This window comes from Harpia harpyja, chromosome 7 (genome assembly GCF_026419915.1).
Source record: "Harpia harpyja isolate bHarHar1 chromosome 7, bHarHar1 primary haplotype, whole genome shotgun sequence".
Classification (NCBI taxonomy): Eukaryota; Metazoa; Chordata; class Aves; order Accipitriformes; family Accipitridae; genus Harpia; species Harpia harpyja.
The window spans coordinates 37,385,906-37,401,254 of NC_068946.1; the positions used below are offsets into that span (position 1 = coordinate 37,385,906).

General features: G+C 40.7%; 1 protein-coding gene across 3 annotated transcripts in view; it reads left to right on the forward strand.

The window, feature by feature from the left end:
• FIGN (fidgetin, microtubule severing factor) overlaps nucleotides 1-15,349 on the forward strand; it is a 105,955-nt gene that overhangs the window by 87,606 nt on the left and 3,000 nt on the right. For all 3 annotated transcript variants that reach the window (XM_052792865.1, XM_052792866.1, XM_052792867.1), the window contains one exon: nucleotides 8,650-15,349. This exon is cut by the window's right edge and continues 3,000 nt beyond it. In XM_052792865.1, coding sequence (XP_052648825.1) covers nucleotides 8,650-10,898 — 2,249 coding nt within the window. In that variant the 3' untranslated portion in view covers nucleotides 10,899-15,349. The remainder of the gene's footprint in view (nucleotides 1-8,649) is intronic.

A 15,349-nucleotide genomic window follows, 5' to 3' on the forward strand; every position in this document is an offset into this window, starting at 1 on the left:
AAATATATAAAAAATATAATGTAGTGGAATTTATACAGAGTGCTGCTGCTGATAATTGGAAGGAAATACATTTTAAATAACTCTTGCTATGTAACTTGGTCTTGTGTTTTAGAGCAAGATTATTTTCTAACATTTTGGAACAGCATGATATAAAAAATAATTCAGCATCACTTAAATCTTTATTTATTGTGCGCCCACCTTGCTCAAATAAAGTATGTCCCTTTATGGCAGTTTTAACCCCATTTATCCTCATGCACAAGTGCTCACCTGTTATTTACTCACATAAGAGAAGGTCGATACTGCAGAACAAGGGGAGTGCTCTGTTGTGACATAAAACATACATATTCATTAGCTCTGCTGTCCCTGTGGACACGTGTGGTATGTCCTGATGATCTTCATTTGGCAAAAGGAAGTGAGCTTAAGAAGGAAATTGTCTTAATGGATGTAAGATACATGAAAAAAAGGTTTTAAAAATGCTTTATTTACAGTGAGGAACCAAAGCAATAATTCTAAGTGTGAAAGAAAAAAATTCCTGTAAAAGGAAACAATTTACTGAATCATGATTAGCAACAGTAATGGAAAAAATAAGAGAATCCAAAATTTGAAAATTATAATTTTCGGGTATTAATTTTTTTTCCTGGAAGAGTTTAGGTCAGAATCTGAATGTTCTATATGAGGCTCCCTAGTGCTGAAAATTCATTCCTTTTTCCTCTCACTTACTTGCTAAAAAACAAGTTCAGGGTTCTGTGTTTCACCTGCTGCAGTTGATTACGTGAGAAACACGATAAAGTAGTGAGTGTATTTTATCTGCTCTGCTTTTAAGGATTTGTATTATGCTCTTTCAAGGTAAATGTGCCTCAAACTCCACTTCTGGAAGGGGAACCAAGGCAAAGGCTACTTCTGCTATTTTGTTGCTTAGAAAGAGAGTATGCATATTGCTGCACTTCTAAAAGCTTTGGTTGGGTTTATTGGAGACATGAAGTAAGCACTTCAGTGGGAGCACAATCATGCTCCAGGTCTAAACTATTTTGCATTTGCAAATGTGCATAAATATTTGTGCCAAGTGGCCAAACTCCATATTCATTTATGACTGTATTTTACCATGTGAATATTTTAATTCTCAGAATCACGACAGTTATCCTGCAGTAGTTATATTGATTCTCATGTTTATATAGGCATAAATTGCAGACTAGGTGGTATACTAAATCTTTTAAAAATACATTATAGCTATAAGCGTGTATTCAGTGGACAAAAAGTGATTTTTTAATTTTTTTTTATAAGTTATGCTCACTGTTGTTTAGAGTTACTGTTCTTCTGAGTATTCTCTTAGAAATTATTATGGTCTTACTCATTTGACATTGAAAAAATATACCAGGTTCTTTAAAGGCATGGTACTGCTTGGAGGTACTTGACAGAAACAGCTTAAAAATGTAAAGCCTGGGAAGAGGAAGCATTATAATAGGTTAAAAGAAAACTCATTGCAATTACTGTCTTCATTAGTGCGTTTTCTACTTGGTTTAGAAAAGTGTTATGAGCAAATGAGTACAGTGAGGGCAGACTGATACAGTAAAATATTTTAAAGATGAACTACAATTAATCACAAATCTGACCAATTCTCTACATAGAAGGGTTCTGATACATACGTGCATAAATGATTTTCCTCATGGTACACAATGATAGTGTATCAATGTGATTACGCTGCAAGGATGGAGCCCTGAACTGCGAATGTTTTTGCTCTTAAGGACTGCTGCTGCAGAGAAACCGATACCTTGGAGGTGGGCAGCATCCTGGGAGGTCCCATGGAGTGCCTAACTAATAGCTACAGTCCCTGTCATCCACATCTGTGGGCTGCTGCTTTGTTGGCCTATGGATCCAGCCTGCGTCTGCTGGCAAAGTATGATAGTGTCATCTCTGGCCCTAGTTTCCCTTTGCTTGCTTGGTTATTATTTCTCCTTATTTCGGTTTCTTAAGGCCTTTGAAGCTGATGGATCTGCTAAAGGCTGTTTAGCCAGAAATGTCTTTGTGACTATCAAAGGCGCTGCTTTATGTAAATGGCAGGGAGGGAGGGGGCTTGGAGGGAGAGAACTCATTTGCTGTAAACATATTGCAGTTTGCTGTTGTGAGGTGTGAAAGTGTGATTTAAAAGGAATAATCATTTGACAGTATTGAAATTAGATAATTGGGATGTATTAGTTTGAGATTCCATGTCTGGAATCTCATTTTTAACCGGTCCAGGCTCTCCTAAAACATGTTCTGTTCTTCTTACTACTTTTATCTTTAAGTGCTGTTGACATATATGTGATCATCAATATTACTCATGATTTAAGTGTTTTGTTTTAAAGATTGAAATCTTTTCACTATCCCTGCTAGATGGGAATCATATTGTAAATACCCTGCCAACAGCTTGCTCCCACTGATGCGCATGGCATGCATAGGCTGTATATAATAAGAGGAAGAACAGACCCCTACCAAGAAAATGCTGAGAGCACTTTCCAGGCCTGTTTTCATGAGTTTGTGGCTGCCACTTACTGAAAAAAAGCTTCCGAAGTTGGGCCCATGCAGCTGGGCAGCTCAGTTGGAGGCTCATCCTCCCACCGAGTCCTTTGACGTCAAAGGAGTTCCTCATGGACTGGAGCAGAGGTCTTCACTGAGTAATTAGAAAATAAATGTGGGAATCATTTTCTTTCCCCCTTTTTTTTTTTCCTGCAAAACATAATTAGCTCAATCCACTCTTCAAAATCCCTCCTGTTTCCAATTAGGAGAGATCAGTTGGGCTATCTTCAAACAGCTGAAATTATGCTTATTAATAAAAAATGGAGTGTAAAAGAAATGTTTTATCTTGAATTAATTTTTATTATTATGCGACATATGATAGTATACAGTCTTACAAAATGCTATCAGATTTAGTACAAACCCAGGGAGTTGTGTGTCCTACGTCTCAAACAGTGGTTATGGCATGACTCATTTATTCAGCTCTGCCCCATGTTTAAGAAGGATTTTAAAATGTGGATTTAGGGCCTGATCCTCAAGGTACTGACACCTTTGGCTCTCACTGAAGTATGAGGTTTGAGGAGTCCTGGCACGTTCCCAGTGAAGTGCCTATTTAAGTTGATAGCTGTTTTGGCAGAGCTGATATCTGCATGTCCACAAGAAGCAATCCCTTGGCTAAAATCATTATGGTCCATTGTGTAAATCCTCAATGTCTTGAATAATTGGAGACGGGGGTGAGAGTAGCAGTTCAGTGGGCAGGGACAGCTTTTGGAGTCTTTGGCTAAATGTATAAGCAATCCAGAGTGATGAAGTTCACATCCACTTGCAAGTCTAGAGGGAAGAAGGCGGCCGGTGGTACTCAGAGCTGTGGTTTTGGAGCTGTTTCCTACCTTGCAACAGTGTGCTCCTACAAGTCTGTTACAGACAGTTATCAGAAGTATCTCATTTACTTGTTTGCCCCTGGTACAGTCTACCCCTTTTCAACAGCACATTAAGCAGTTGCTCAGATCATATTTAACCATATGCCTAAAGTTAAGAACCTGCTTGAGCTACTGATGTTTACAAAGGAACCTGCAGACCTGTGCTAGATAGGACCTAAGGCACTGCAGGGACAAACAGGGCAGGAATAGAGAGACCACAACAGGAGAAGAATTATATTCTTTTGCCTCAGGTATGTTGAAGGAATGGTTGGAGGCCCCTGCTCCAAACTGAAACTGGTAGCTGGCTGGGAAGGTTGGTGTGCTGCCCTGTCTCTAGCTCCTTGTGCACAGTAGCTCTGTGTCATTTAGGTTTTGTTCCCCAGCATCTCTGGAAGTGCAATGCAACCTCTGCCGGTATCTTCAGAAAACCACAGCTGCTTATGATTTAATTTTAGCTTGATTATTTTATTAGACATGTGAATAGATGAGAGGTTTACTGAAGTCCCAGTGTCCTTTGTCTAAAGCACATCGTTGCTAACCAGGTTGGTTAGTTGGAAGGTGATTGTCATTGTTTGGATTTGTCTGTGGGACACCATAAATCTTTGGTTGTATTTTCACCCAGTGTGGTCCTAGCTATTTCTGGACTTTTCCGTGCCTGTTTTCAACAGAAACCCTTCTATTTAAATTGAAAGGAGGACTAGTTATTTATTTTTTTATCTTCTGTAACAGATATAATCCTGGAAGGGGCTGAGCAGTTTGACGTGATACTGAGGGCACCAGCGGAGGAGGGTTCTTTGTGTGCACAAACTCATTTGAGCTCCCAGCAGGATTGGGCCCTGCTGGACATCCAGGATGTGTAGAACATTGCTTGTTCCTTTTTGCGTTCAGATTACAATGTTATTTTTTCCTAACTCTGGCATTTTGTGTTGTTTTGTTTATTTTAATTCATAAATCTGAATATGTAAGTGGATTTCTGCCATATGGAATTATTGTATGTGAAACTGATGAAGTATTATGTATTAGATTTTACATTTTCAGGCTAAGTGCACAAAATTAGAAGGGAAAAAAATGGTCAAACACTTGGTTCAAAGTAATTGAATAATGAAATTGTTGACTGTAATTACTTTAAATGTAATTCAGATAGATCCAGCTGGAAAAATTATGGAGGAGGGATGTATAGCAGGGCTGTCAGGACAAGGAAAAATAGATACTGCTAAAAAAGCCTACACTGCCTCTCCTATATAATGTATTAAATTTATCTTAAAAGCAATTCTCTGATAAGTACATACCTGTACTTAAAGAACAGAATCCTTTCCTTTTGCCTTTTACAGCCCATACCAGCACAGTTTACACAGTTCAAAAATGTCGATAGCTCAGAGGATTCCTAAGTTAGCAAAGATTTTTTTTAAAAATACATTCAGCCTTGCAGTGCTTCCGGATTTTCAGTAAGTTGTTAAGTAGATACACTATCTGCACGACCGTGGTTTATGTCAGAGTTTAAATTACATGAAAAAAACCCCCAAACAAACCTCTAAATATGCATGCCCTATGCCCTTATTTACCTGATTTTAGATGTTTATATCAGCATTTGAATTCCTAACAAAAAAAATGCAGGAAGGTGTATCAGCTCAAGCAAACAGCAACTAATAAAATACAATGTAAAATATGGAGAGGAAGTGGCTGCAAACATTAAGCAATTGAGGGGGGGGGTGGAATGTTTGCATAATTAAAAGAAACTACAATTTATTCTTTTTTCTTCTCCCAAATCAGACATTTGACCTTTGTCAAACAATTATTGAACTATTAACAAACGGAGTAAAATCTAGCAAAAGTTTGCTGCTTTTTTGATTAATATCAAATTGAGAAAATGGCTCTTTGTGTCCCCCAGTCCAGACCATTCCAGTGGACTCCATGTAAATACAGATTTCTTCACTGCTTACTAATGCAAAAAATATGCTTATGGTTAACTATTAACCTATGCTTCCAAATAACACTAATGATTGCAATGTGCTGGAATAAATGCTCATGTTTCATGGGATGAGAATAAGTCCTGTTCTCTTAAGCTTATCTAATCAAAGCCTAATCCTGCCTTTACAGCCTTTGTTAAATGCATTGGTATTTAATATGCATCAATAAATAAACTTTCAATTATTGTGCAGTGAGCATATCCAAAGATACCATGACAATGTGAAACTACTGGTCTATCTAGCAATTATTCCAAATAAAGAATGCTGATGATGTGATTTCCCCTCTCGTCTTATAATGGATAATTCAGATTTTCTGACATTCTTTTCAGCCTCATAATAAGGAAAATAAATTAATCTATACAAATAAAATTCAAAGAATTGAATTTTTACACCACCTAAATACATCTCCCCACTGTGACTAGAAATAGAATTATTTTATTTTAAAAGCATATGATCCATTCTAAATAAAAAATACCAATTGATGAAATTTTTAAAGTATTTGTGAAAGGTATTTTGACAAGCTTGCTAAGTGGATAGTGTATGGTATATGTTGTGCTCTGACCTAGTGCGTTCTTTCATCTCTTTAAATTGAATAGTCTTCCTTTTACAAGCCATTAAAGACAATGTGCCAAAAACATATTCATTAATGACAGTGCAGGTACCAGCCCAGCCAAATTCTCTGCTCCATCCATTCCTATTTTACCTTCTTTCTCAAAAGTTTCTCTGCTGCTTTAGTGTATTCTTTGTGAAGAGTCTTTCTCATGGTATCTGTTCATTACTACCTAGTGAAACATCAATCTGCTCAAGTTCTGCTACATCTCTGTAACAGAAGCTTTCAGTGTTTTGGTAACCTAATAAGCCCAATATTGTAGAACAGGGCTAAGTTTTGTTTCTCTGTTTGTTTTGTTTGGCTTTTTTTTTTTTTTTTTAATAGGGGTAATGAACTTGTATGTCTGTTAGGCAGTTCTGCGTTACAGGAACATTAATATTCTTTTCTTTTAAAAAAGCTTGAAGTAAATCTCATGACACTAGAAGAATTTTAGATACTGATTACTTGCAATTGGCTCTTGGTGACTTGCTCTTCAGATTTCCAGCTGAATTTAACAAACTATGATTTCTGAAAAGCTTCTGATAGTTTCTCATTAAAATTGCATTTTTTTCATATGAGCATGCTTTCTATAATTTCACCCAATTTCATGATATATTTACTCCCTCTGAAAGGCAGTGGTTGAAACATCAGAAACAATTAGCAAAAAGGATTATATTAATGCTAAATGAAAGAAATAAATCTGCCAAAAACTCAGTCTCAAAGCTGCATTTGTCAAAAGCACTTCTCTGAATTAACTTTTATAGGATAACTGTATAATTGTTAACAGACTTTTTTCTCAAGTTGTCAAAGTGTTTGAAAAATGAGAGAGAAAGAGAACACTCAGGAAAAAAAAAAATCCACAAGTAATCAATGGCATGCTCACGTGTACTGAGATTTGCAGTACTTGTACTGATAAAATATAAGGCTCAATTAGAGGTACTTTGCAGTTTTCAGGCTAAATTTAAATGATTTGGTGATTTGCAAATACATGAATCCAAAAATAAAAATGACAAATCCAAATGCAAATGAGTGCAACTGCAATAAAATATAATTGCAAATGAATCTGTTGCTTTATTCATTTATTGTGTAATTACTGCAATCCTTCCCACCTTGTTTTCAGTATTTCTTAATCATTAAGTCGGAAGCATGACAGCAGTGCCAGCCCTGGCATGATTCTCTTTGACTAAAACCTTGTAAATTAACACAATTAGCACAGCATCATCCTGCTAATTAACTTCCAGTGTCTGGTGCAGTGGTTTTGCAAACAAGGAAGAGGGAGTCAGAAGGGAATAAACATGCCATTCTGTTACCAAACTGTGTGCTGTGTTAGGTTTAGCTCAGTAAGGCTAAGGTGGCCATGTCAGATGCCAGAGTCAGGCAATGAAGAGCTAAAGGGGTTGGGGAGAAAAACAGGAGGGGGTAGAAGCTGTCAAAATAGACTGCAGTAATTCAGAGGGGAGCTAGTGCCACAGATGCTTCATTTCGACGAGGCCTCCTCTGTATCAGGGAATCTGTGCCAGAGGGCACAAGACTGTTTGCAAAAATCACTTTTGGTAATACGAGAGAGATTAAGGAGGTCTATTTGATACAGCTGTACAAAAATCAGCAATGTGTCTACCATGCATAGGTATGAGTTGGAGGGGGTTATCTTAACGCTTGTAAATTGGTCTTACTGTGCGCGGTGGATTATGAGGAGGGGGCATAATTCACATCACATTATTTACAAGATTAATTGCTTTGAAATGACATTTGCTTGCTTTTTTTTAATTGATGGTTTGGGGTTTTTTTTATAGCCAGCTGTGGAAGCCACAGAACTTTTAGGGACTTGGCTTCATTGCTTTTTCATTTTCTTCATCTTTTTTTTCTTTTTTTTTTTTTTTTTAACCCTCTTTCTTTGTACCCTGGAGGCTGTGAGGCGGGGGTGGAGGGGAAGAGCGAGCAAGCAAGAGACCGACAGACAAGTCATGCTTGTTTTTTTTTCCAGAGCCTCAACAACAGAACTGAGAGGCAGAAAGGAGCCAGTTGTAATTCATACCGAGTTGTAGGCTTTGTGTGATGAAAGCGACGGAGCGCTGCCTGGGAGATTGCTTTGCTGCACTCCACGAAGCAGATTTGAAACTGTCGTGGACCACTTTAGATGAGAGTTGGATTATGGAATGACCTGCTATGTCTGTGTCATATTGTTCTGCGCAGGGTGCATTATACTGTGCTAACTAGGTGTTCAGTACCAAATAAGAGAGGTATCCTAGATGTGATCTGTCAGCTGTGTCTCATATTTTTATATTGGTTAAAATATAAAACTGAAACAGTGATGAGAGAGGACAGAGCAGTTGGATGCCTTGTATGTTAACAATAAATCAGCACTCAGAGTATTTAAAATGTACTGAGTCTTATTTAATTATTTTGAGAAATCTGGCATTACCCATATTTTTTTGAACTAACAAGGAACCCCCTACTGAATTGGCAAAAAACGTGGCTCCGTGTGTATGTGCCTACAATAAACCAAGCAGCTTATACTGCTTTGTTAAGGGCATTGCATTTTCTTTCCTTAAGGATTTGTGGTGTTAAGTCCAGCGTTTCAGACAGCTTAAGAAGTTCACAGACAGTACATTTGAGAACTCATTTAAAAGCACCTGAAAAAGCCCGAGCCTGTTGTTAACTTTGTTTTTTCCTCCCACCCTAGGCTTGAAGATGCAGTGGACGCCGGAGCATGCCCAGTGGCCAGAACAGCACTTTGATATCACTTCAACCACCCGGTCCCCTGCCCACAAGGTGGAAGCCTACCGGGGGCACCTGCAGCGCACCTACCAGTACGCCTGGGCCAATGATGACATCTCGGCTCTGACCGCCTCCAATCTTCTGAAAAAGTATGCAGAAAAATACTCCGGTATTTTGGAAGGCCCAGCCGAGCGGCCCATTCTCAGCAATTACTCTGAAGCTCCCTCGGGGCTGGTGAACGGGCGCAAGAATGAAAGCGAGCCCTGGCAGCCGTCGCTGAACTCGGAGAGCGTGTATCCCATGAACTGCGTCCCAGACGTTATCACTGCCAGCAAAGCTGGGGTAAGTGCAGCCCTCCCTCCCGCAGATGTCTCGGCCAGCATCGGGAGCTCTCCTGGGGTGGCCAGTAACCTGGCTGAACCCAGTTACTCCAGCAGCACCTGCGGAAGTCACACCGTTCCCAGTCTTCATTCAGGGCTCCCATCTCAGGAATATGCCGCAGGATACAATGGCTCGTACTTGCATACCAGTTACAGCGGCCAGCCAGCACCTGCACTTCCATCCCCTCATCCATCCCCCCTGCATAGCTCGGGACTTTTACAGCCCCCCCCACCGCCGCCACCACCAGCCCTCGTCCCCGGCTACAACGGGACCTCTAACCTCTCCAGTTACAGCTACCCTTCCGCCACTTACCCTCCTCAAACCGCTGTTGGCCCCGGGTACAGCCCTGGGGGTGCCCCGCCACCCTCGGCGTACCTGCCTTCAGGAATCCCTGCTCCGACCCCTCTGCCCCCCACCACCGTCCCCAGCTACTCCTACCAGGGCCACGGTCTGACGCCCATTGCGCCGTCTGCCCTGACAAACAGTTCAGCCAGCTCTCTCAAAAGGAAAGCTTTCTACATGGCAGGGCAAGGAGAAATGGACTCCAGTTATGGAAATTACAGCTATGGCCAACAGAGATCTACACAGAGTCCCATGTATCGAATGCCCGACAACAGCATTTCAAATGCGAACAGGGGGAATGGTTTTGACAGAAGTGCTGAAACATCATCCTTAGCGTTTAAGCCAACAAAGCAGCTAATGTCCTCTGAACAGCAAAGGAAATTCAGCAGCCAGTCCGGTAGGGCTCTAACACCCCCATCCTATAGTACTGCTAAAAACTCACTGGGTTCGAGATCAAGTGACTCGTTTGGGAAGTATACCTCCCCAGTAATGAATGAGCATGGTGATGAGCACAGGCAGCTCCTCCCTCACCCAATGCAAGGCCCGGGACTTCGTGCAGCTACCTCATCCAACCACTCTGTGGACGAGCAACTGAAGAATACTGACACACACCTCATTGACCTTGTTACCAATGAGATTATCAACCAAGGACCTCCTGTGGACTGGAGCGACATTGCTGGCCTAGATCTAGTAAAGGCCGTCATTAAGGAGGAGGTTTTATGGCCAGTATTGAGGTCAGATGCATTCAATGGACTGACTGCTCTACCTCGGAGCATCCTTTTATTTGGACCTCGGGGAACAGGCAAAACGTTAATGGGCAGATGTATAGCTAGTCAGCTGGGGGCCACGTTTTTCAAAATCACTGGCTCTGGCCTTGTCACAAAGTGGTTAGGGGAAGGAGAAAAAATTGTCCACGCCTCCTTTCTCGTGGCAAGGTGTCGCCAACCCTCGGTGATTTTTGTTAGTGACATTGATATGCTCCTTTCCTCTCAAGTGAGTGAAGAACACAGTCCAGTAAGTCGGATGAGAACCGAGTTCCTTATGCAGCTGGACACTGTACTGACTTCTGCTGAGGACCAAATAGTAGTAATTTGCGCCACGAGTAAACCGGAAGAAATTGATGAATCTCTTCGAAGGTACTTCATGAAACGACTTTTAATCCCACTTCCTGACAGCACAGCGAGACACCAGATAATAGTACAACTGCTCTCACAGCACAATTACTGTCTCAATGACAAGGAGGTTGCACTGCTTGTCCAGCGCACAGAAGGCTTTTCTGGACTAGATGTGGCTCACTTGTGTCAGGAAGCCGTGGTGGGCCCACTCCACGCCATGCCAGCCACAGACCTTTCAGCCATTATGCCCAGCCAGTTGAGGCCAGTTACATATCAAGACTTTGAAAACGCTTTCTGCAAGATACAGCCTAGCATATCTCAAAAAGAGCTTGATACATATGTTGAATGGAACAAAATGTTTGGTTGCAGTCAGTGATACTACTTTAAAAAAAAAAAAAAAGTAATGAATGTTGGCACACACAGAACCTGCTACATAGGGTAGAGAACCCTTTTCAGTAGTGTTAAAATTGCAAAGGGTACTGGGAAGACTACAATTTACCTTGCCTCTAAAGAGCCAGGGTAGACTTGAAGGAAAAGTGCATCAAACAAGAGCTGCTGATCTGAAAAAGCCACACATGACAGAAAGCGCATGTTGATGCTCAGTTCTGTTCAAGCTAGACAATACTCACCAAGGAGCAAGGTGCAAGTGGGTTGATTTCAGAAGGACATGAACCCTGTGTGTTGATTCCATTCTGCTGTTCTTGAGATTTAGTTGCTGTCAAGTGCCTGAAGTGGTGCTTTATTTTTTGTTTGCCTCACAATTACATTGGTGGCATGTGCTAATATAAAGAGCTTTAACTTCAAACATTATTGGACTAAAGAGATGAACGGTTGTGTTGTGACAGAGAACCAGATTTTTGCTATTCTAAGAGCAACAGTATTCCTCAATCCTGTCTGTTCTGCGGTGTTAAACTAAGAACAGGTAAAACAGGGTAATGGTAATCTGGACCTTAATTTCTGCAGTTCATTTCTTTTAATGTTCTGTCTGCAAAAACTCAGGAAAGTGATTGTGATTTGTACAGTACCTCAAAGGAATGTGTTGAAAGCACTATGTACTGCTGAGAGTTATAGGCTAGGCTTCAATGTTACTTTATATTAAATATGTATGTTTACCTCAACAATTGGAAAATGGCAAGGAAAATTACTTTGAATGTATCCAGGAAAAAACTAAAGTGTGATATGACTGAAGCTTTACAGTTTTAAAAATAGAAACAGAAAGATTTCCCAGCGTTCAGAAATGGTTCTTTTGCCAATTTGTCAGATCAAACCAGAGCAGAGTGATTTTTCTTGTTGGTAAACTGTAAGAGTTTTCAGCATATCGCTCCTTGATAATTACGTGATACAGACTTTAGAAGGTGCATAGATGAAAAAGAGCCACTTAATTGGTTTACGTTAGCATCTGAAACAGTCAAACGTAAGATTTGGTAGGACTCCGAGAGGCAAATTACCTTAAGCTGTGACTGCTGGCCTTTGTTACGCAGCTCTAGTCATAGTTTTGAGGTTATTTTGGTGAAGCTGTAGGGAGTGGGATCAGTATAGGTCGCTGGCAGAGCTATGGGTTGCAGAGCTGTTTATAGCAACGCAGTGGACTGTGACCAAACAAACAGTACAAATAACAAAGCAAAACTGAACCCTCAAAGTACATTTATTTCCCTTCCCAAACTGTAAAGTTGAGTTTTTGTTATGTACGTACGGCTCCATTGTCCTTAATGCAATCTTCATTTAGCATCCATTAGAAATCTTCCAGGCTGGAGTGTGCCCACCATTATTTCTACCTCAGTTTTGTTACATTTCTCTTGGAAAGCAAAGTAAGAAATAGGGCAAAAACCAATACCAACACAAAAGTCAGATTACATTAGGAATGCGAACCTGCTAAACAAGTTTCAGAGAGCTGCTGTGTTTTTTCCCCCTGAAGTCAAGTTTTTCTCTATGTTAGTGGTCTTTACAGCGCCCCCCCCCCCCCCCCCCCGCCCCGCTTTCCTTCCCCAAATATACATATTCTGGTGTCTTCCTTCTGGAAAGACTAGCTGGCATGTGTGGCATTTTGCTCAGTTCTCCCCCACCGCCCCACCTTTCTTTTTATCCTTTAATGCTTTCCGTGCAACTCTTTTGGTGACAGCTGACTGATGTTGGGTAATGTCTCTGAGCAGGAGCAGTGCATGTTGCAGCTGCCCAAAGCCTCTGCCATCACATGAACAAAATAGCCTTGCTTTTTTGAATGTATTTTTTGTTTGTTTACTTTAAAGAGTAACAAAACTGTTGCAAAGCACTGGCATTTAATGTTTCTGTTAAGTAATGTACATTCAAAACCATTAAATAAATGCACTGAAAAGCCCCAAGAAGAGAGATACCAATCTGTTACTAGGTCATGTTTGTCTTCTCAAAAATTGTACAGACCTTGTCCGTTTTGTTAAATCAATGGAGACATTTAGTGTTCAGAAAGCTAATGAGGGATTTTGTGATATTGCTGGAAATTTATGACTCTTGATTATTACTTTCCTTTATTTTTCTTTTAAGATATATATATATATTTAGATAGAACGTGCTAAAAACAGAGCAAATAAACCAAAATCTAATTTAAGATGAATTCCTGGCAAACATTTTGTCTATCTAAAACTTTATGTTTTAAGCATAAAAGTACCATTTTAAAAACAGTGCCTTTCATTAAGGATATAGAAAGTAAGACTTAAATACATCACCTGCTTTTGTTTTCTTTTTTTTTTTTTTTTTTCTTTTCTTTTTCTTTTTCTTTTCAACAGCAATTACAGTCTATGGTCCTTGTTATGACCCGGTCTTTCTGCTTCCCCAAACCTCCACAGGCTGCTTCTTCACCCCGGTCATTCCACCATCCTCATGTTTGGGAGATTCTGATGTCCCCATTAGCTGTAGGTTCACGCTGATCACACTGGCAAGTACACTATTGCAGATCGCTGACCCAATTTCTGTCTTAGACATTGGCTTTCATATCTGCCATTGAGCTGCGCTCATCTGAAAGGCTTAGGCAAGTTTTGATAAACCAACTCTTGTAAACTGTTTCTCCTAACCATACTCCTAACAGATATTTTTTTTGCAGCTGGTAAAATGAAAGCTACCCACTAGAGTGGCTTTTTCACTCTTTTTATCCAGTAGCAAAACCAAAAGCAAGCAAAATTGTAGATGGTCCCTTTGGCTTCCAGCTTTAAATCATTCTCTTTAAAAAGTCACTCTGGGAAATGGATTTTTCAAATGTTAACCAAAGTGAGAAGCAGGCAGAAACTGAGATGGTGTGAAAATGCAGGTTCCACGCGTGCGCACGCACACACACACGCTGACGCGGGTTCGCTCCAGGGCTCAATTCAGCTTTGGGGCAGCAGAAGCAGAAAGCTTCAGCCCTACCACAGCAGCTGTAAGGAGAGGAAAACAGAGCCAGATTGTTGCCCACATCTTTCCTTAGCAGCAGCTGTCTGGCATTGCTCTGGGAGGGTGCCTGTTGAATTTGGTGAGACCTTGGCCAGGTACTGTTAACCGAAGGCGCCTCAGCCCTTCTGCAAGTGGCTTCTGGCCGCTCCTTTGATGAAATTTCCCCGGTTTGGGTGGGCTGAGCTGGCTGAACCCTCTGCCATGTCCTGTCCTTCTCATCACTTTCCTCCCTTCCCCCACATTCAGCCCCTGTTTTCTCCCTAGTGAACAGGTTTTGGCATGCTGCTGGTCCTTCACCCCCTCAGCAGCCTTCATGTAAAGGAGTGTCCAGGAAGGGCTGAAGCACAATCCTGAACTTGAGCGGGTCCCAAAGGTTAAGATTGTTTTTGAGAAGAGAGACAAAATATGTTCTAATGGTGTCTTCAGGATGAAATACTTGCTGGTCTTTGACATTTCCATGGTAGAAAGCCGTTTGCTGTTTTTTACAACTGGGCAAAGCTGGGGGCCGCTGCCACAGAAATGCCCAAGTGGTGGCAGCCCTGGATAGTAAGGAACCTGAAATGGTTAAAGAGCATCTGCTGTGTCAGCCTATCGCCGCAGATGCTTCACGTTGTATTTTTATGTGTAGATCCCATTCTGCATCAGCTCATTTTCTTCCTTGTACCTTCAGTAGCAATTCCTACGGCAACAAAAGTAAAATAAATTGGAGGAATATTTCTGCAAGCTGAAGGATCAATATCAATTCAAGGAGGAGTTCATAATGACCTTATGTGAGACAGAAATGGAAATACTCTATACTTCTGGCATGTTTCTCTCCAAAATATTTAGAACATTAGTGACAATATAGAAAAGTTTGCTGACTGAGCTGATCAATGGAATGTGAAGGCAGTTTACTTTAAGGCTATTTACTTTCACATGGATTATTTACCTATTAGTCAGTTTGTATTCTACTGAAATGCAGATAGATGGGCAAAATGTTTTCTTGAGCATTACAAACCTACCAAAGGGAAAATAAACCATCTGACTAAAATACATAGGCCAAACACCATCTGGGTGTCTTTATCAGCTATTTGGAGGCTGTGCTCTGTAAAATAGCACAAGGTCATATGTAGGTGGTTTTTCATGGGATGTTTCTTTAGGGGATCGTCTAGTCAAAAAGATACAAATTAATTCCTGCATCAAGATGTTAATATATTGAAAGTGAATTTGGGGATCTGACCAGGGTTTTCACTGTCTGCAAATACGTATGACTTCAGGTAAAGGGCTGTTCTTATAACCCCCCTGCATTTTTCTCTGAAGCACTCCGTCATGAGGGAGAGTGCATTACGCAGATGTGAAGGATACGCTTTGTCACAAAACAAGGCCGCCAAAAGTTGTAGGGCCTCCTACCCTTTCACTTACGCCAATCTGAAGGTGGTATAACCTTGT